At 37.9% G+C, this 23,532-nt stretch overlaps 1 protein-coding gene across 1 annotated transcript; it reads right to left on the bottom strand.

The window, feature by feature from the left end:
• Positions 1-458: 458 nt before the first annotated feature.
• Positions 459-11,305, bottom strand: LOC129807233 (protein FAN-like). The gene is made up of 6 exons (XM_055856369.1): positions 11,192-11,305; positions 10,889-11,134; positions 10,173-10,808; positions 5,972-7,051; positions 5,765-5,893; positions 459-1,197 (listed from the first exon to the last, which is right to left on the bottom strand). The coding sequence occupies exons 1-6, from the start codon at positions 11,215-11,217 to the stop codon at positions 561-563; spliced, it is 2,754 nt and encodes a 917-aa protein (XP_055712344.1). The 5' UTR covers positions 11,218-11,305; the 3' UTR covers positions 459-560.
• Between the last annotated feature and the right edge of the window lie 12,227 nt (positions 11,306-23,532).

Genomic DNA, 23,532 nt, shown 5'->3' with positions numbered 1-23,532 from the left:
ATAATCCTCCTTCAGGAAGATCTTCCAATTCTTCTTCTTTAGCTCCATTGGCTTTATCATGTCCAAGAGCTTGGAATTATCTCGCTTGAAGAATTCATTGCAATACACTTCCAGAATCTCCTCATCTTCCTCACTTTTCTCCCTTGATTTCATCCCCTTCGCCCTCCTAAAGCCCCATTTGAAGAGGCACAGAACAAAATCCGTCTGGCTCTTCATTGAGAATATCGACTCACTTGATTGCAGATATCCATCGAGTTCTTCAAAATCCACAACAATCTCAGTTCCAGACTTCATCCATGAGATTGCAGAACCCTCCTTATTGACCAATTCCCAGAGTTTTGCAGGAAAATCCTTTTCCAACATTTTTTTCACAAAAAACAAATTTTCGTCTCCCGTGATTGCTTTGATTTTCCAGGCTACTACGATGCACTTTTCCTTTCAAAAAAAAATCCCCAACGTCTTGATGAAATAATTATATTTCTCTTCAGACTTTTTTTTAATGCTCTTACAGAACTTTACAATAAAATCTTAAAAAAAAATTTTAGACACATCCTAAAATACTATAACAGAAGATTATCGTCCTCATCGTAATTTGCACTCCAGACTTTAATGCATGTCTCACATTTCGAATCACAACCTGCCGTGATGATCTTCTTCTTGTCCTGCGTTCGTGTGATGTACCAAATGGGCCCACTATACGCCTCCAATTCACTAAACATCTTCCCACACCAAACATCCCACACATGAATCTGCCCCTGATCATCACCCACGAGCACCTGAGTCTCATTGAGTGACCAATTGAGACAGGTGAAGGTGCTACTGCAGAGCTCCCTCTGGAAGATCACTGTGCCCGTACGATGGTCAGATATGTAGATAACACGAAAAATGCCCATTTCATCGCAAAAGGCCACTTTTGTGCCGTCCCCATTGAAGGATATGCCACAAATGGGAGAAGTCGTAGACAATATTGCAGAATGATCAGTATTTTCACTGGGATCTGGACATTTATTGACAATGGACACATCCAAAGTCCAAAGAATTATCTCTCCCAGATCATTCCCTATCACAACATTTATTTTCCCATCATTGCACCGAGCGTCCAAGCATCCGACCTTGTCTTCAAGGGAAAGATATGCTTTCATAGATTCTGACATCCTGAAGGATGATGAAGAGTCACTGCTGAAACCCTTCCAGATTCTGCAGGAATATTTTCTCAATTTACTAATAGATTTTTTTTTTCAAAGTATGATCAAGGATTAGCAAGGATTTGGAAGAGATTTGCGGAGTGCTCAAACTCCTAACATTTAGGATGTATAGGGAATGGCTTTCAGGTTTTGCAGACACTCTGGCTTCGCACACTTTATATTTTTTCCCATATATATTTTTTAATTAATCTGATCTAACAGAAAGAGTTATTTTATTAGCCAGTCTTAAGTCACATTTTATGAAAAAAGAGGTCGGATTTTAAAGCAACATTGTTCTTTAGGCCATTAGAAATTATTCTACTACCAGTGAACTTCACTGCATTTAAACAAAGCATAGGACTGACATGCTCCATCCCACTTCCGAAAAGTCCTAGTTCCTCAAAACTATGTTGTGTCGCGCTTTTATAATAATCGCAAATACAGGCAGTTCCGCTTTAAGTGAAATCGGACTGATAGAATTTGATATGAATTGCCAACTTTTGGGAGCTCACTTATAAAATAATTTTTGAAATACCCCTAAATGTATGCAAATTAGGTAAATAAAACTAATTCAAAACCTGGGGGCCAATTCTAAACGTATCTAGTCAGACTACATATATCTAGTCTGACGACATAGCTGTACCTGTTGCTGTTGCCACATCCCTATCTAGTCTCTGGGATTCGTTAAGTTGGTTAACGAATTGAAAACGCGACAACCCCTGACTAGATAGGAGACTACATAGCCAAAAGCTATCTAGGCACCTCTTGGACATGTCTAGATGGCAAAAATTTCTCTGAAATTGACCAAAAATGTCTTTAATATAGTTGAAGACTTTCAGTAAATATAAAAAATGCTAAATAATTAAAGTTATATGAAATTTATGCGCAAATTTCACATATTTAAAATTGAACTTTTTGTAGGCGAAAGTCCACTCAAAATTAGAATATTTCTTTATATCTAACGTTTGAAAGCTTAGAATCGCTGTTATTTGAATTTAAAATCTCTTTTCTACTTTACTGATAGGTTAATTTTTTATGGATGTATGGTTGCCTATTTAAAAATATGCCACTCTTAAATTTTATTGCTCGAACTCAGAGAGAGAGCAAGAATATCTTCATTTCTTTTAAAGAGAGGATTAAATTAAATTAATTAAATTAAGTTAAAAAAAGAGGTATAAAATATTTTGATATACTAACTTGTTCATTTTCCTCTTTAGAAAATTTAAAAACATTTAAAGACTTGAGGTCTCGTGTTCACTAATCGAGATAATTAGTAAAAATAAAGAAATATAAAGATGTATAAAAATAAAGAAATTTTTTTTATCCACGAGGTTTGTTAAAAAAGACTTGAAAAAATCTACGAACATTTTGTCTAAAGGACTCTTTCTTTCTTAACACAAAAAATAGTAGAACCTTTTAATATCTCTTTAGATTATTATAACAATATTCTTGTTGTCTTTCAGAAGCATTATGTATATTAAACAATAAATAATGATAGAGTATTTACAAAACAAACCTTTCGTATGAACGATGCCCAATTAGAATACTCCCTCCGTCCCGAAAAAAGTCTTACGTTTGCTAATACATTTTATATGAAAGAATGTACGACTTTTTTTTGGGACAGAGGGTCTATTAATTTTCTCATGCAAATATAAATTATAAATAAAGTATAAATAAAATTTAATCACTAATACTCAAATTTGCAATTAATTGAAAATTGTGATTTTCCGAGAAATAATACAAATGAAATTAGAAAAATTATTTCTAACGTTTTTTTGAGAGTTTTTTAATCCCAATAATAAATTGGTTTTAGTAAAAGCTATAAAAAGAATGTAAAAATAACTAATAAGCCTTAATGTTGCTTTCAAATTGAAAAAAAGTTTCTAAAGGAAAAATCCTTTAGAAACTTTTAAGTTGTTAAAAAAGAAAGATATAAAAAATGCAATATAACAAAGCCAAAAATTTTTAATACAATTTCAATCATTTTTCTCCTTGTCTTTCTCAATATCCGCAAGCTTAAAAGCTTCAATATCTAAATTTCCCTAAGTCCAGTGCAAGCATTTTAAATTAAAAGTAATTAAATAGTTCTATCCCGTCAAATAATATCTGCAGATATCTTTAAGATTTCTGTAGAGAAAATCTACAGCTCTACAGAATATCTGCAGATAAATTCTGTAGATATTCTTACGAATTTTATTTGGGCTTGGGACAAAATTCGTCAGAATATTTCGGCAGATTTTCTGACGAATCTCTGACGAATTTCTGTAGATATTCTGTAGATATTCTGTAGATTTTTTCTACATTCCAGACTTTCCAGACAAGATGTGTCAGAAGAGATGGAAAAATTTTTCACTGAAGTTTGCAAAATTCTATAGAGTTATTCTTAGTGATATCACGGTGTTTATATAAAATAAAGAATTCTGCGACGCCGTGTTACAAGTAGAGAAAAGTGAAGTGAAAACTTTAAACAGAGTGTCGACCAAAATTTCGTGTTTTTGTATCATTCGATTGGCGATTTTTAAGAAATTGGTATTTTTGCTCGCAGTTTTTTTACTTATCTAAAATGTGTACTCGGTAATGCTTGTTAAGCAGAGCATACAATTTTCTTTATAACTTCTACAGTTTCTTCATAAATCAACAATATTTTTGTGAAGTAATGGAGGTTATGCAGATTTTCTAGGGAGAAATTCTGCCGAGAATCTGCAGATTTTCTCTGAATGTACTAGAATATACCGTTAAAATTCAAAAAAACCTCCGAGTAAAATCGGCAGGTAGAGCAATTATTTGACGGGGTACGATTTTCATTTGACATTTGTTTGGTTTCAAACGATAGGGGAGACTGGGGCAAAATTTGTCAAAACAAAAATTTCAATATTCACTATTTTCTAAAATGAAAGACACTGAGGATTGAAATTTATATTATAGATAGCCTTCATGAACCTTCTTAACCCTTTAACGACGAGACACTTTTTACGGACCGAAAATCAACAATAAAAATTAAACCGATAAACAAAATTTGTAAAACGTTTTACATCTAACCTTGGAAAGTCTCACAGAGTCTGATTCGGTGCATTTTTTACCTCTATGTGCGATAGGGACAAAAATAGCCCGAAACTTTAAGTAATTTTTCTGACAATAAAAATGAATAATAATTTTCAATCTAATGAAAAATATTACGTATCAGTAATGTAGTTTTTCTTCCCAAAAGGGTTTTGCTTAAAAAAATTGGAAGTACAAAAAATAATTAAAATCATTTTTCAATATGAGAAATTAAAAATTCGCCATTTTTAAGCTTAAATATTTAGTATATAGCAAATAGCTGGAGACTGGCAAAAAATATCCTAGATTCGTTCAACCTTCTACTTTGCAATTACGTACAAACATAAGGAAAAAATAACTTTAGGTAGTCAGGAAAAATTATTTTCTTTATGAGACACCGGTGTTCCAATCGTCCTTAAAGGATTAAACTTACAAAGTTTCAAGGGATTCGACGAAGGATTATGTAAAATAAAAAATAATGAAATTTTGAGCCCTATCTTTGGAATATATTTGGCTTACAGAAAATATCAATACTGATTAGCTCAATTTAATCACATTTCTCGTTAAGATAGAGAAAAATTATCTTCGACAAAGTTATAGAGGAATAAATTTCCTATAAAAATATGTCTATTTGATATTTTTAACCTTTGCGAGAATAAAACGTCACAAATTATTCGAAGACTGACAAAATTTGCCCCAGCAATTTTGAGAATCTCCACAAAATCGACTTTTAGAAAATGATTCGAAAATCACATTTCTTTCGAGATAGAGGAAAATAGTCTTCTGCAATGTTGTAGAGCAGTTAATTTCCTATAAGAATAGGGTAAGTGTGCCAAATTTCGGCATAGTTGCATGCAAGTGTCAAAGTCTCAAGTTTGAAATGTAATATTTTAAATACAAATTGATTTTTTTATTCTTTCTTCTGAAAGAGTGTTGCTTGGAACCTTGTAAAGATTTTACCGTCTTTATTTACTCTAAAATCATTCTAAATACATTTTAAAATGTATAAAAATATAGACATAGCTTTGGTGCCCTATTTCGGCCACCTTCATTCTCATAGTTTCTTGCCCTCCGGAAATTCTTCCAATATCTTTTTCACGTCATCTCGTTTGTCGAAGCTATATTTTTTGTTATTCTTTTGCATTGTATAATCTCTAGAGTACGTAAAATATAAAAGTTCATGGAAAATCGAGGAACAAAAAAGGTGGCCGAAATTGCAAGCTGGCCGGAATTTGGCACACTTACCCTATGCTCATTATAAAACTTTAAGTTTTCTCAGAGCTCGTGAAAGAATTACATATGTTTTTTGACTTTTGCCCCAGTCTCCCTTACTTGCTCATCTGTGATTTAAATACACTGCCCATTTTTCCTAAAATACTGCCCAATATGTTGCTACCTTTAAATAGGTTTAAACAGGGGAAAAACGAACACCTAATTTCGAGCACTCTGCGAATGTCTCTTTGCCTTGTTTTTTTTTGTGCTTAAAAAATAGCTTGGAATTGAACCTAAGGAGAATTAAATATTCCAAAATATTCACTTACTTGACACTACAATCCCAGCTTCCAGACACCACCAATCCCAAAGAGTCTATGTACACCAAACAGGATACAGCATCATCATGAGCTGCTATCTTATTGATTGTCCTTCCGTAGTCCAAGTCATAGGACATTCTGCAAAATTTAAAATTTTCAATTTGAAATATATTTCAGCTGAAAATCAGAGAAAAATTGAAGCTCAATGCAACTTACATTGTATTATCCCAAGATCCCAGAACAACCACATTGGCTCCTGGCAATTTGATGCAGGAACTGATTGGCATTGAAGTCACTCGAACACTCCTCAGTTGCTTCTGCTTCGCGAAGTCATAGCATTTGAGTACTCCGTCTTTTCCCGTTGAGATTATATTTGTTCCATCGACAACAACAGAAGTGATCACATCTTTGTGCGCTTGATATTTCACCTTTAACGTGAGATCCATAAGTAGAGGCATCTCCTCATTCTCCGGAGATTTTGGGACACTTGGCGACAGGGCAGATGCCTGAGGATTTGTCACAACACGCGGAACATGAGGTCGCGTGAAGAGTTGATTGGGAATTTGTCCAAATTCCGATATTTGCACTTCGAGAGCATGCCTATGAGCCATATCAGTCACTTCATCCAGATCCACAGCACCTTCATAGCAGAGGAAATAGAACAAATTCCTTGCATCTACAGCTTCCTGTCCCTGTTGCTTGTAGCCAAAAATCAAATCGATCCAATGATGGAGATTCTGTGACACATACTCTGACTCCAGGGCTTCCCTCATTGTCTTTACAAACACTTCTGGGCTGTTTTTAGCCCATGGTGGCAAAATTACATCATTAACCGTAGTCCCATCAGCTCGACAGCCAAAATTGATCTTTGAAGCATTCACCAGAAAATCCCCTTTGGCTTCCGTGTCATAGAATTCCGGGATTAACTCCTTGAAATCACTCATATTATTGAGACAATTGTTAAAAACTTCCTCAACTTTGTTGAACATCCGATCTGGATGGTCAAATTTCCCATAACAGAGACACAACATGAGTTTGGGGTACTTCCGTACGAGGTAAAAGAGGACAAAGCCTGGAGTAGAGTAGTGAGAGCCGTAGAGGAATTTGGGTTTAGCCATTTCCTCATAGCGCTCAATGAGTCGCTCAAGACGCTCAGGATTCAAGGCACCAATTGGCTTTTTCAGATCTCTGAATGTTTTGGGATTGGTGAGGTCAAGATGATCAGATTTGTAGTCACTGATTACCCAAGGAAAAACTGGGTATTGTGTTAAGTCTTGAAATGTGCGATCAGCCCGTCTGGAAGGACGATTACAAAATTTATCAGAGTTGAAAAGAAAATTTTTCTAGATAGGATTAGATAGGATGAATCCTAATGCCGGCTTCAGACTGGAGGTTTAGCCCAGTTCCCGAAGGTCTTAAAAATCTAAATAAAAAGCAATTTTATTGATTTTTCAAAATTTAATGGATCTTTTGCCCTTAATATTTAATCTTAAACAACAATTCCCTAAAAAAATCATGCCTGATAAGGAATTAGAGGAGTTAAGCCATAAGTCTGAAGCCCGTATAACTTTTTTTTTTCGAAAAGTCGGTTGTAAGCCGATTTTAAGCTGTTTGAAATCACTTTATGACTTTCGTCCTACATAATGTGAACAATATTTTCAAATATGAACAATATTTTCAAAAATGTAACGAAATTCATGTTAAGAATTAATTAAGAAAAATAACTTTAGAGAGAGAACGGAGAGAGATATCGATAAGAGGTTTTCGGCAAAGGTTAAATGTATATGGGCGGCTAGAAATAGATGATGCCAGATCCACCCCACAGTCTCCTTCCGACATTTTGGAACACCCTCAAATTTTGTTTTCTCAATAACTCAGCCCAAATTTAAGGTCGTCTGACCTCCCTGACCCGAGTTGTTAGGGATCAAAAATAGAATTTTCAAATGCTCTGGTGCACGATCCTTGTAGGATCTGGCGCCCAACATAAAAGAAAAATTGAGAAGTATTTTGGTACCAGGTAAGTACGGTGATTTTCTCTTATGTGGAGTCTTATGCTCGAAGAGAATCACCGCACCGCATCGTGGGACAATCTTTTAAGTTACCCTGTATATATTGGTAACACGATTTAATCGAAGGTCATGGGGTCTCAGTGCCGCAATAGGCAAGACCGTTGGTTCTTGGGCGGTTGAGATCTCTGACTCGACTCTCACAGTTGTGAGTTCGAGTCCCGCCCGGTGCAAAGATCTGAATATTTAGAAAAAGGCATTTTCACTGTGATATAACGTAATTAAAATGCACCGCCTCTGTCCAAAAAACTCCGGGAGCATGGAAGAAGCATCCACATCACGGCGAAGGCGCTCCTGGGCGGTCTATACATGGACTTAGCGGATTCTTCCAACACGGGATACAACAGCAACAATATAACATGATTACATTGTAACAAGTATTCCGACACGATTAATAATAATAATCGAAGGTCAGATTAATAGTAAAATCGATTTTCGGAATTTCGATTTCGAATATTTTGAAAACTAGACGATGCTTTTCTTTAAATTTTAGTATGATGTAGCTCAAGTCGAGACCTTTTAAACAGTGGGTCGCACTCCTCCCTCGATGTTCCCTGACGTGAGCTATAATAGAAAATGTCTTGACCGGATCACATTTTCGAATGTTTATGACGATATCTCGATGAAATTTTAGTATATATTGTATCTGGGATCGAGATCTTTCTAACGATGGGTCCCATCCGTCTATACCCCAACCCACTGTACCCCGACTCTTACTATATCTATATGGACCGGACTGTATCTCTAATATTTATTAACCGATTTCAATGATTTTTTTTACTTTTGTTAGCCTTCCAAACTCAGACTATTTAAGATAGAAAATGACCAGTGATAAGCCCAAATAAGCTTATGGTAGCTGAGATCCTTTACAGGCAACCTCGGAGTGCTTGCAACTCGGAATGAGTTAAAATTCGATTGTGAGTTGAATTTTGGAGGTAAAGAATCGCGTCGAGCAAGCGGTTCTCGGCCACCGATATGGATTAAATTGGCTCGGCACGATTCTTTACCCCAAAATTCAACTCACAATCGAATTTTAACGCATTCCGAATTGCAAGCACCCCCAATTGCAAGCACTCCGGGGTTACCTATAAAGAATTTCAGCTACCATAAGCTTATCACTGATTTTTTGTTTTCTGACCAACCTAAAATTAGAGGGTTTGCGGAAACTTCGTATTTTACATTTTCGTATTGCACATTTCGTCTTTCATACATTTTGTACAAAAGTGAACATTTCGTCTGTCATACATTTTACACAAACATATCAACCAATAAAATAATAGAATTGCAGTTTTATGGGGTTAAGGGCGCTATGCGCCTAGGGTCTGAGTTTAAAATCGAACTTCAAGTTCTAATTATCAGTATTGCCTGTTTGGGGCAAAGGGAAATTTTCAGTGTTTTTAGAAGATATCAGTATCGCCTGTTCAATTTTTGTACAAAATTCATGAAAGACGAAATGTGAAATACGAAATGGTAAAATACGAAATGTACTACAATACGAAGTTTCCGCAATACGAAATGTGCAATACGAACATGTAAAATACGAAGTTTCCTTATCTTCATTCTTCAACCGATTTGGACAAAATTGGATTTTTTAGAAAGGTATTGAAATTTTCAATGTGGCTACATTATTGGCCTTAATCGATAGAGAATCTGTGAAGCATCGGTATAGTTCTAAAATTAATTGAAATATTAATGAATTTTAAAATCATCAGGCTTATACAATCTGCAAAGGAGGATTTCCACCGTTTGCATATTTCCATTTCCACCGGAGGATTTCCACCGTTTGTAGGTTGGTCGCCAGAGGGTCAATAGAGGGAAAATCAATCACTGTTTCTGTAATGTTGTTGCCCTTTTAAAGCACGTGTGAATAAATAAAATACTATTTAGCTAAATACCATTTTCTTGATAAATTCTCAACTTCGAAATGGTTTTATGATAATTTAAATTGAAGACAAATTTAAATTTTGTATGCGCCCAAAAAATTTGCGAAAAAATATTGAGACAGAGCTCCTTCTCTGGAAATCGAGCAGCTCGCAGTCTCGGACGTTTTGCCACCCTGTTTTTGCTATGCTTGCACAAGTGCCAATTATCAGCAAAAAAAAAAAACACAATTTCCGCAAATTAACACAAATTTGTGGTTCACAAATAAAATCCGCAATTTCACAAAGAAAAACTTTGTTTTTGTCGTTTTTGTATAGAAATCCCTCAAAAACTGAGTGCTCTTCGTGCTCTTGATTGGACCATTGACACTTGATGGATTTCTTATCCTTATCTATTGGGTGAATCCCTGTTCAACTCTGACTCATTGTTTATGAAATTCACGACCTTGCTACTTATTCTCATTTTCTTACCTGTTTAAATACAGCAAATAATCGTAATTTGATATGAGTCCGTTTTGCCACTTGAGAATCATGCTCTCGGGCTCTGGGTCGGTATATGTGAACTCCTCTTGCTTCCTTGTGGCCTCGTAGAAGGCCTCCCTGTCGCTGTCTCTGCGAAAGGAGACATACAGTTGATCAGTCTTCTCGTGAGTCTTCCATTGGATGTCCAGGCCGACTTGACGCAGCAAAAATCTGCGCTTCAGGAAGCTCGTAATGTCACTTAGCCTGATCCTCTTCACCAGATATGGATGGATGTTGTTGTAAGGCTGGAAGTAGATGGCTTTGCTGGACAACAAGAGTCGTCCGGGATTAACGACAAGGGGCGCAATTTCGTCCACTTGGAAATCAATGATGACCTCCTCGCAAACATCCTCCAGCCACAGCAGATCGAATTTGAGGCGATTGTGCCGGGAGTAGACAATTGTGGCTATCATGCTATTTTGTTCACAGGGCTGCAAACTGGAAGCTCTGTACAGTTGACTGATCTTCGTGAGGCAATCATCCACTCTAACGTAATTGAACTCAAAGATGAATTGCATGGGTTCATCACGGAATCTGTACGGGGCTATTGTGTTATTTTCCAGCATCTCAATGTGCTGATCACAGCTACAAAAAAAAAAACAAAAGGAAAAAAACAAAGATGAGTCAGCTGGAGATGGGGGGCTTGAAGAAAATCCCCTCAAAACCTGATTGTGAGAATATTGGTCTCGCGCATTTGCAGAGACACTGGCGGAATGCTAATGTTCCGGCACTCCTTGAACGGCATCTTAACAATGGGCTGAGACACATCCCGGGGATCGTACACCAGGGACTTGGAGCAGAGTTTCAAGCGCCCCACTCGACGAGTCTCATCTGCAATCACCGGCTTCAGGAGATTCACGGAGAAATCCTCAAAATAAACCTCTCCCGGCTCGAGTAGAAGCAGTGAAAATCTATTTGAACAGAGGCAGAGGGTTAATGGGATTTTTGAGCACAAATCTAGCTGGTACCTTTCTCTCTCCATCGATGTTTTCATCCACAAAAATCACAAAAGAAACTCAACACACAAAACGGAATGTTTCAGACTTGTACGTATTGCACCACACTGAAGTTTTTACATAAAACACTGATCAATTCAAAAATAACCGGTACAGTGCCCGCTTTGTAATCCGGATGATTGGGAGACAAAATGACAGATGTCCGCTTCGTAATCCGGATGGATTTTTTGAATTTATTCAACGTCTCGAAAATATAATACAAGATTTTTTTTGTAGAATTAGAATAAAACTTTTAAAGAAGATTAAAAAGACATAATTGGAGGAGTCTATTCTATTATACTTCATTTATTAAACAAAAATATCACAGGATAGTTAATTTTCATTGATGAACACGAATGCATACATAACCTCAAAATTATTTTAAATGTAACCGTCGAAAACTTGTCCGGATTACGGCGATCCGGATTAGAAAGCGGGCACTGTATTTACACTGTCAAAAACGGTGTGAAAAATTATTTAACCCTTTAACGACGAGACACTTTTTACGGACCGAAAATCAACAATAAAAATTTAACCGATAAAAAAAATCAATTAAACGTCTTACATCTGACTTTAGAAAATCCATCAGATTCTGATTCAATGCATTTTTACCTCTACGAACGATAGGGACAAAAATAGCCCAAAAATTTAAGTAATTTTTCTGACAATATCAATGAATAATAATTTTCAGTCTAATGAAAAATATTATGTATGAGTATTGTAGTTTCTTTTTCCAAAACGGTTTTGCTTAAAAAAAATTGGAAGTATAAAAAATAATTAATATTATTTTTCAATATGAGAATTTAAAAATTTGTCATTAATAAGCTAAAATATTTACTATATATCAAATAGCTGAAGACTTGCAAAAAATATCCTAGATTCCTTCTACCTTCAACTTTGCTATTACGTACAAACATAAGAAAAAAATAACTTCAAAAAGTCAGGAAAAATTATTTTCTTTATGGGACATCGGTGTTCCAATCGTCCTTAAAGGTTTAATAAAAATAAAATTTTACACAATTGAGTGATACAAGCTTTTCATTGAAATTTTCTATTTTTGCCTACATGGGATTCCGGGATTATGCACCTGATGTGATTGTTTTCCTACCATTGGGAGACAATTTGTGGAATCACTTTTGAAATAAGCCTTAACCCTTTAACTTTAACCCCTTTAACTTGTTACCACCAGGGTCCCAATAAATTTTGTATTTGGGGTTCTTCCACCTCCTGAGTCCTTAATGTCCTTATTTTCAATAAGTTTTGTCTGAAAATACAGACACACAACACCACAAACGCGCACTCGAACTATTAACACACTTAACACGAACAACAAAACTACACTTGATGTGGACAGACTGACGGACAGACCACGACTCCCTACATCTCCAGCAATTCCCTGCTTCTCCCACTCTCCGATTCAATCATATAAAATTATAGGAGATGAAATTTAAATATATTTTTTAAATTGAAAAACGCAACGGCTGTGTGGATGTTGACAGAACGTCCGGCCTAAAAAATTAAAAAGAAGAAGAAGAAGAAAAACGCAACCGTAACAAACTTAACCATTTAACCTTTTAAGGACGATTGGAACACCGGTCTCCCATAAAGAAAATAATTTTTCCTGACTACCTAAAGTTATTTTTTCCTTATGTTTGTACATAATTGCAAAGTTGAAGGTAGAAGGAATCTAGGATATTTTTTGCAAGTCTTCAGCTATTTGATATATAGTAAATTTATAAGCTAAAAAATGACGAATTTTTAAATTCTTATATTGAAAAGTGATTTTATTTATTTTTTATACTTCCAATTTTTTTAAGCAAAAACGTTTTAGAACAAGAAACTACAATACTCAAACATAATATTTTTCATTAGAGTGAAAATTATCAGTCATTGGTATCGTTAGAAAAATTACTTAAATTTTTTTGACTATTTTTGTCCCTGTCGTTCGTAGAGGCAAGAAATACACAGGATCAGACTCTGTTGGCTTTTCGAAGGTTACATGTAAGACGTTTCACAAGTTTTGTTTATCGGTTTAATTTTTATTGCTGATTTTCGGTCAGCGAAAACCGTCTCGTCGTTAAAGGGTTAAGGATGATTGAATCACCGGTGATCCAAAAATAATAAATAGTAATACATACACTCAGTCCCGGCATTATACGGGATTATGCACACACAATTATGCAAGTTTGCCTACCATTGGGAGTCAATTTATGAAACCATTTTTGAAATATAGTACCCGCTCTCAAATCCGAATCGCCGTAATCCGGACGAATTATCGACGGTTACATTTAAAATCATTTTGAGGTCATGTATGCATGTGTGTTCAGCAATGAAAATGAATTATCCTGTTACGTTTTTGTTTAATAAATGAAGTATAATAGCATAGAATTCTCTAATTATGTCTGTGGAAGCCAACCGTCGAATTTGAAAAACATCACTTCCACACTGAGCAACAACATGGCCGCTGAGGCGGCTCTCATCTCCCTCCATCTTGGGGGTATTGTTTACCTCCATTTTCACTTGTCAAACGTTCTCCATTCCTTTGTGACGGAAAAGACATTTGTGCTTGAGAAAAATTTATTTAAATTCAGTGCAGCCATTCAAGATTAAAGTTAGTTTAAAGTTTGTTAAGATTTGGGAAGTGGCAAGGTGTTTAGTTGTGCAGAAGGTGTGAAATAAAGAACTTTATTGGTGGTGGAAAAGGAGTTTGTTTTCTGTGGCTCGTGGCAGCAACGTGGCAACCATCCTCTGCAACGTGGAACATCCGGAGATCCAGATCAAATTTGCAAAATTTGATCCATTCTACGCCGAATAGGCAATTGATTGTTCTTTTATTCTATCCCCATTAAAGGTGAGAGATCATCAGGGTAAACCAAGGTGGATCCATTGCTCACACTAATCTGTTTTGTTTACATTTGTTCTAAAGGTGAGAGACTGGCAGGAGATCCAAGGTGGATCGAGTTCACATATTAATCTGATTGTTTACATTTTCCTAAAGGTAATTTGAGTTGGAGGTAGAGCCCCAACATTTGATCCATTCTACGCCGAATAGGCAATTGATTGTTCTTTTATTCTATCCCCATTAAAGGTGAGAGATCATCAGGGTAAACCAAGGTGGATCGAGTTCACATATTAATCTGATTGTTTACATTTTCCTAAAGGTAATTTGAGTTGGAGGTAGAGCCCCAACATTTGGTCCATTCGCCTTCACCAGCATCAAGATGTCACACGTAGTAAGAGACCATATTGTGGCTTCCATCAAGAGATTGGAATCGCGCCTGTCTGATATTGCGGATTGGGAATTGTCAATGCCACAGATGCCCACCTTCCTGGAGACCCAATTGAGTCTTTTGGAGTCACTGAGAGTCAAATTTAGGGAGGTTCAGGATAAACTTCTGGATGAAGTTCGGGAGTCACAAGAGGCTGAAAAAGACATGGAAATCAAAATGGAAATTATGAGTCTCTGTGACACCATCCACAATGAGCTTCAGGCCTATTTAATCACTGCAAGGGCTGCAAATCCAAAACAGGAATCCGCAGGAAGCACCTCTGACGTTTTGGCACTCATGAAGGACCTCATGGTGCAAAGTGAGATTCGCCATCAGCAACAATTGGACGCAATTGTAGCCACCTTTGTCAGAGGATCTCAACAGACAGCCACAAATAACGGGAGATCTCACTCGAAATTGCCACAACTCTCTCTACCAAAATTCGATGGGAAATTCACGGAGTGGATTTCTTTCCGGGACCGTTTCAATTCATCGGTTACAAGTCATCCCAATATTACTGCAGTCCAGAAACTCGAGTATCTACAAGGCGCTCTCACCGGCGTAGCTGCTGCCGAAATTGAAAGCCTACCCCTCACCGAGGAAAATTTCGAGGTTGCTTGGAAGATGTTGGAAGACAAATTTCAACGCAAGAACGAAATTGTGGCTGAGCACATCAAGCTCTTCACTGCAATGCCTAGTGTCACTTCCAACTCGCCCAATGCGATTCATCAAATCTCTGCTCGTTTTTCCAAAACGATTATGGCATTGGATGCAATGTCCGTGACACAAAGGGACCCCTGGCTGATATACTTTGTATTGGAAAAATTGGACTCAGAATCCAGGGTTTTGTGGGGTCGGGAGTGTGGTGCAGATGTGCCAACAATTGAACACTTCAAGAAATTTCTCAATCAACGCTGCATCGATAATCTCAATGCCAACGAGAAATCGAAAGGCTCATCATCGACGCCTTCTAAACCTCAACCATCCAAGCCGTCTACAAAGAAGAGCAACGTCACAGCACTCAACACGACAGTTGTCAGTGCCAAATGCAACTGTTGCCAAGAAACCAATCATCCTCTATACAAGTGTCCGAAATTCTTATCACAGACTCCAGCGGAGCGTCTCGAGACCGTGAAGACATTGAAATTGTGCAAGAATTGTTTTGCTCATCACTACACTTCATCGTGCACATTTCGCAAATGTCGCAAGTGCCACTCCAAGCACAATGTGCTGCTTCATGACTCATCAGTCAATTCTCCGGCCAATCCGACACCTTCTACTTCACGCTCGGACACTTCAGCCAACTCGGACACCCGGGATACTCCACCATCCACTGACACCAATCCATCTCCTTCAGTGGTGGCAATATCTTCAACGATAGGAAGCGATCTATCAGGTCAGCCTCCCAAGGTGTTTCTTGCAACAGCCATGACATACATTCTCACCGCAAACAATGAGAAACTTCCTTGCCGAGTTATCTTGGATGGAGGTGCTCAAATCAACGTGATGACTACATCGTTGTACCAAAAATTAAATCTTCCAAAGCAATCTGTGGGCTTCAATGTCTCTGGGGTCAACGATCGTAGGTCAGCAATCAAATATTCTACGGAAGCAACCATCATTTCCCCCACATCAGGCGTGACATTCACCTTGACTTGTTGTCTGTTACCGAAAATCGCTTCAAATATTCCTAACTGGAAAGTAGATGAAGATGCTATAGGAATTCCGCCTGGAGTTGTTCTAGCTGACCCGGACTGGGCCAAGCAGAAACCCGTAGATCTCTTGGTGTGCGGGAATGCATACTGGGAAAGTTGGTTAGCAGACACCATATCTCTTGGGCCAGGTTTGCCAGTGCTCAAGGAAACCGTTTTTGGTTATGTGGTTGTGGGTGAGCACACCACATCGACCAGTCAGCAGACCCCGTTCTACAACAATCTTACAGTATCAGCTATCGAAGACTCTGCCAAACTTGATGAATCTATTAAAAGATTTTGGGAACTGGAGGATCTGCCTAAGGATTCAACTCTTACTATTGATGAACATGTTGAAGCAGAGAAACATTTCGTGAACACTCACAAAAGAGCTCCAGATGGTCGATTCATAGTGCGCTTACCCTTCAAGAAGGATCCTTCTACTCTGGGGTACTCGCGCCAACGTGCAATGCAGCAATTTATGGCACTGGAGCGGAAGTTTGACAAAAATCCTTTGCTTCAATCAATGTACAGCGACGTGATTCATGATTATCTCAAACGGGGCTGGCTGGAGCCTGTCCCTGTCCATTCCCTTCGTGATCCATCGTACTACATGCCTCATCACGGGGTTATGAAGGAGGCATCTACCACTACTAAACTGAGGATTGTCAACAATGGAAGCGCTAAAACATCGTCTGGATTGAGTCTTAATGATATCCTGATGACAGGACCTACCGTGCAACCAGACCTTGTATCTATCTTGCTGAGATTCCGCCAACATCCTTATGCTCTTACTGCGGATATCAGTAAGATGTACCTCCAGTTGATGCTCGATCCTGCAGATGCCAATTTCCAGCGCATTCTCTGGCGTGATTCGCGAGACTCTCGCATTGCCGAATTTAGAATCACAAGAGTATGTTTTGGCCTGGCATCATCCCCCTTCCTTGCTACGAGGGCTCTCAATCAACTAGCCATGGAGCATGAGGTTTCCCATCCACTTGCCAGTGAGACTTTGAGAACAGCGTTCTACGTGGATGACTGCGTGATTTCTGTGGAAACCAAAGAACAAGCCCTAGAGACCCAGTTGCAGCTAGTTGAAGTGTTGGAGAAGGGAGGATTCTCTTTAGCAAAGTGGGCCTCAAATGATCCAGAACTCATCCCTGAAGAATCTTCTACGGATTCCAAAGCTGAAGTACCTGATGTCATCAGCGCTTTGGGCATGCGGTGGAATACCAAAGCTGATGTGTTCGAATTTATTTGTCCAATCTCCAAAAACGACACATGCATCACGAAGAGAGATGTCGCTTCACTCATCGCTCGCCTTTTTGATCCACTTGGCCTGATAGGTCCGGTGGTAGTCGAGGCAAAAATGCTTCTACAAGACTTACATGAAGCCAAACTGAAATGGGACACTCCGATATCACCTGAACACAGCGTGAAATGGACAACATTTGTGAACCATCTTCAGCACAGTGTGTGCATCAAAATCCCTCGATGGCTGTCCAGTATTCACAATCCATCACAAGTGGTCATGCATGCCTTTTGTGACGCAAGTAGCCGTGCCTATGGAGCTGTTTTATATTTGGTGACCTCGGATTCGAATGGTTTTTCCCTGTCTCGCTTGATTGCATCTAAGTCCAGGATAGCACCCATCGGAGAAGTGACGATCCCAAAATTGGAATTGTGCGGTGCCACGCTAGCTGCAGAGCTGGTGAGTAAAGTCAAAGATTATTTCACTCCCCAAGCTATACATTTCTGGACGGATGCCATGGTGGTGCTCCACTGGATCCATTCACCACCCGATGTCTTCAAAATATTTGTTTCCAAACGTATCAAGACGATTTTGAGTCTATCCTCCTCACAACAATGGAGGCACGTCTCCACTAAGCTGAATCCAGCAGATTTAATTTCTCGTGGGGCTACGCCTATGCAATTGAAAATCAGTACCCTTTGGTGGAACGGACCCTACTGGTTAACTTTACCAGAGGAACAGTGGTCGCCATCCTTCAACGGAGGTGATGGAAATTGCAAAGAGTCTATGACTGCGGAAGTTCTTCTCACCCCAGCTCAGCCTGCTGACTCCTTTGAGTCCATTTATGAAAGCTTACGCAATCAGTTCCGCACTTTCGACAAAATTGTGAGGATTAGAGCATACGTCTTCAAATTCTTCCACAATTGCCGCTCAGAAGATAGCCGTAGGAGAGCTCAGCTGTCCCCATTAGAGCACGAACGCGCTCTGCAAAGCTTAATAGCAGATGATCAAGATGAAGCCTTTCCGGGGCTGAAAGATCATCTTCGAAACGGTACCCTCCACACGTCAAAATGGAAGAATTTGGCTTCTCTGGCTCCGTTTGTGGACGACCATGATCTCGTACGTGTAGGAGGCCGCCTGAGTCGGTCTTCAGAAGACTTCGATGTAAAATTCCCAATATTGTTGCCGAAAACTAAACTCACTCACGACATCGCTGAAAGAGAACACGTCCGGCAGCTCCATGCGGGGCCAACACTCCTTCTTGCAACACTCCGTCAACGTTATTGGCCACTGTCCGGTAGAAATTTGACCAGAAAGATCTGTCACCAGTGCATTCGCTGCTTTCGGGCCAGACCACGACTTCTGGAGCAAATCATGGCCGATTTGCCCCCTCAACGAGTCACTTTCACCAGACCTTTCCACTCGACGGGAATTGATTATGCAGGACCGGTGGTGTATCGTTTGGATGCTTCCCGATCAGCTAGAAGACGCCATGTTGGAGTTAAGAAGGCATACATCTCAGTTTTTGTCTGTCTAGCGACAAAAGCAGTCCATTTGGAGCTTGTCACCAAGCTCTCCACTGAGGCTTTTTTGGCTGCTTATCGTCGATTTGCTGCAAGAAGAAATACTCCGCGCCATATCTTCAGTGACTGTGGGAAGAATTTTGCTGGGGCAGCAAACGAATTGAGTCGCCTGATCAGCCAAGAAGATGCCCAACAAGAGATCGCAGACCGGACGCGAGAGGACGGTACCATATGGCATTTCAATCCCCCCAACGCACCTCATCATGGAGGACTTTGGGAGGCCAGTGTCAAACGGGTCAAGCATCATCTGAATCGCGTCTCTCAGCATGCGCCACTGACTTTCGAAGAATTTTACACCGTTTTGACGCAGATCGAAGCCATACTTAACAGCAGACCCTTATGTTTGCTCTCGTCGGATCCAAACGAGAGAAGTTATCTGACTCCAGGTCATTTCTTGACATTCTGTGCTGGCAACTCTCCTCCGGATCCCGACGTGACGAACCTTTCTGACAACCGGCTTTCACATTGGCAACTCTGTCAGAAGCGAGCCCAGGAGTTCGGCAAGAAGTTCCGCGAAATGTACCTCAACACGCTTCAACAGAGAGGAAAATGGCTTCAGGAACAAACCAATGTGCAACCGGGGGACATAGTTCTGCTGCTCGACGAATCAGCTGAGGACTCTAAGTGGATTCTTGGCCAGGTAGAAGAAACCTTTCCTGGTGTTGATCAACGAGTACGGGTTGTCACCGTACGAACATCCAGAGGACTCTACCGAAGACCGATCACCAAGATCGCGAAGTTACCCATTCAATCTCCTGAATCAACACAGGACAACGAAGAAGAAGAAGAGGAAAATCTGGAGCAGATAGATTAGCTAATCATCTGTCCATCCGGGGGAGTATGTGGAAGCCAACCGTCGAATTTGAAAAACATCACTTCCACACTGAGCAACAACATGGCCGCTGAGGCGGCTCTCATCTCCCTCCATCTTGGGGGTATTGTTTACCTCCATTTTCACTTGTCAAACGTTCTCCATTCCTTTGTGACGGAAAAGACATTTGTGCTTGAGAAAAATTTATTTAAATTCAGTGCAGCCATTCAAGATTAAAGTTAGTTTAAAGTTTGTTAAGATTTGGGAAGTGGCAAGGTGTTTAGTTGTGCAGAAGGTGTGAAATAAAGAACTTTATTGGTGGTGGAAAAGGAGTTTGTTTTCTGTGGCTCGTGGCAGCAACGTGGCAACCATCCTCTGCAACGTGGAACATCCGGAGATCCAGATCAAATTTGCAAAATTTGATCCATTCTACGCCGAATAGGCAATTGATTGTTCTTTTATTCTATCCCCATTAAAGGTGAGAGATCATCAGGGTAAACCAAGGTGGATCCATTGCTCACACTAATCTGTTTTGTTTACATTTGTTCTAAAGGTGAGAGACTGGCAGGAGATCCAAGGTGGATCGAGTTCACATATTAATCTGATTGTTTACATTTTCCTAAAGGTAATTTGAGTTGGAGGTAGAGCCCCAACAATGTCTTTTTAAGCTTCTTTAAAACTTTTATTCTAATATTCTACAAAAAAACCTTGTATTATATTTTCGAGACGTTGAACAAATTCAAAAAATCCATCCGGATAACGAAGCGGACATCTGTCATTATTGTCTCCCAATCATCCGGATAACGCAGCGAGCACTGTACGCCTCAATGTAAACTGCAATGTTGCGACGCAGGGAATTTGAAAACACTGTGCTTCTTTTTCAGAATAAAACTTTAATTTCTTTTTTTATGGTAAAATTTTTTAATAATCTAACCATTTATTGAAGAACTCTGGCCAAAATTACTGTTTGTTAATTCATTTCTATTAAACAGTTGAATCTTTTTGCTTTGACTACTTTTACTCCAAAGATTTATTCAAAAGAAAGCCCCTGTGGGTATGCAAATTTTCTCGATGCATAATGCCATTTCGTGATTTTTTTTCGGTCCCGAAAATGTGCATAATCCCGGGACTGAGTGTACATAATAACTTTCTATAAGTTTAAAAATTGTTTTTGTATATTATTTTAGTTCTCTATAGTCCAAAAAATTAGTTTTTATTTTTGTGACACCGATATTCCTTTCGTCCTTAAAGGGTTAGGGTTAATTATATAAACTTATTTAGTAACGTAAGAAATTTTAAAATAATTTTAAGCTTATTTATCACAAAAAAACTAAATACAGTAGAATTCCTCGAATTTGAACAATATTTTCAAAATCGTAACGGAATTAATGTAAAATGCACTTTCCTTAAATTAAGAAAGATAACTTTAGAGAGAATATATCAATGTAATTTATTGTTAAAGAAAAGGAATTTGTCAAGGAAGTGAATACAATACGATAATATTGAGGAAACATCAGAGAAAAATGGTTGTAATTCAGATTCCACGCAAAATAATCTGTGCGTGAAAAGTGGGATATTTTATTTTTTAATTTTCAGTGGCCAGAGTCTTTGATTTTTTGTTATAATATAAATATATGAATAAATATAAATTTTTCTAATATAAAACAAATTCAAAAAACTATGGCTACAGGCACTAATAGTCTCCTTTAAGACTTTGAACTTTTCTTACACCTAATTCCTTCCTTTCCTCTCTTTTTTCTGGATTCCTATAAAAATTTAATCTCTTACATTTCATTTAATTTCTCTCTATTAAATAACTTGCTTCTTTTGTATTTTTTTGTTTCTTTTTCACTAATTTAACTCTTCACTCTTTTCAAGCATCTACTTCTGAGCTTAATAAGCTTCTTTTGAGCTTTTTTTTCCTATTCTATGTCCATTATTGCAGTTGCAATAATGAATAGAATCTGTGAATATTAATTCTATCTTACTTGAGAAGTGCCTTTGTTTACTAATTAAAATTTGATAAATTCACTAATAAACAAATATCCTTCATATAACCTCAAATTTTACACTTTGAATATAACCGACGTTCATATTTGAGGAGTTCAAATTTGAGGAACTCACTGTAATGCAGATGCCTGGAATGAGAGCCCAAAAATCGACCGGTCGATATTTCCCGTTTTGTTCTAATTAAAGGGGAAAAAAATGGAAAAAATACATGTTTTGAAAATAAAGAATTCCACTCTATCACTTTCCTGAAAACCACAAGTGTAACTGACTTACCGTTTTCTCTCCGAAGTACACGCATGACAGTCTGCGTTGACCTGCGCGCCTGTACCTTGCACAATTTATAGCATAATGAAATTTATAGTGACTTAAATTTAAAATTTTACAAAATACAGTAGAGTCTCGCTATAGTCCATATTTGGTTTCAAATTTGACATTTGGGTCGCACATACCCAGCAAAACTTCGATCTGCAATTCTGCACTTTTGAAATTTTAACGTTTCTTGTCATTCAATCGGACACTTCGTGTGGCTTCGGGATAGTCGTGCGACTTCGTGAGCATCGCGAATTTCTTTCGTGTTTTCTAACCATTTCCTTCCCCTTCGTATTTTCTATTATGGCTGATTTAATAATATTGTATTATAATAATATTGTAAAAAAAGAGAGTAGTCACGTAAAATTGTTGAATATAAATTGAATTTTAAATAAATTGAAATACATATTTTTATGTAGTTAAAATAATGTTTAGAAACATTAGAAAGGGTAGAAGAAATGTGGAAATCATCTAAATACTCTAAAGAAATTCTGCCGATAATTTTAAAATTTTCTATAGAAATTCTGCAGAAAATTCTGCAGAATTTTCATACAACGATCGGATCCACCTTAGAACAAAATTCTGCAGAAATTCTGCTGATTTTTCGGCAGTTAGTAATTCAAATCTGACGAATTTCTGCAGAATTCTGCAGAATTTGCCGGGTGGGTAGTCCATGTAATTTTTTAAAATTATCAACGACTTTTAGTATTGAAATTGCTCAACGGCTTCCACTTTCTTTGCGATTGTGGTACTTGTCTTTGCTCTCTTCATTGTGGATCACAATTATCACAACTACTTAATAAACTTTGCCAAAAATATTAAAATAATTATGAATTTCGCATACTAAAAAACATAACCTAACTTAAAATCAGTGTTTTGAAATCAACGGTCGATAAATTGTGGACTCTATAGAGCGATGGCCTAGCGAGACTCTACTGCAGAGGTGTGCAAGAAACCGTTGAAACCGAATTAACGTCAAATGAAACGTGTACGTCAATGGTCAAAACTCTACTATAACAAACTTATTTTGACGTTAATTCGGTTTCAACGGTTTCTTGCACACCTCTGCTCTACTGTACTATGATTTCGCCATTTTTGGAATAGCAAGTACGCCAACTATCGGAATTATTTGAAATTTATATTCTTAACGTAATTAAGGTCCTTCCGGCATTTTGTCTTTCTTTTAGTTTAGGTATGGCGGAAAATAGAAAAATTTTGATTTGAAATGAAATAGGAAACTTTAGAACAACAATGAGTGGAAGTTAAAGTAGGTTCAAACGCTACTAAGATTTTTTTTTAATATTAGGAGAGGTTGACCACTAAGTTACTTAACCAAGATTTAAATGAATTCTGGAAATTAATTTTAGCCTATTTATGCAAAATCTACAA

Source organism: Phlebotomus papatasi, chromosome 3 (assembly GCF_024763615.1).
Source record: "Phlebotomus papatasi isolate M1 chromosome 3, Ppap_2.1, whole genome shotgun sequence".
In the NCBI taxonomy this organism is placed as follows: Eukaryota; Metazoa; Arthropoda; class Insecta; order Diptera; family Psychodidae; genus Phlebotomus; species Phlebotomus papatasi.
This window is presented reverse-complemented; position numbering and strand designations above follow the sequence as displayed.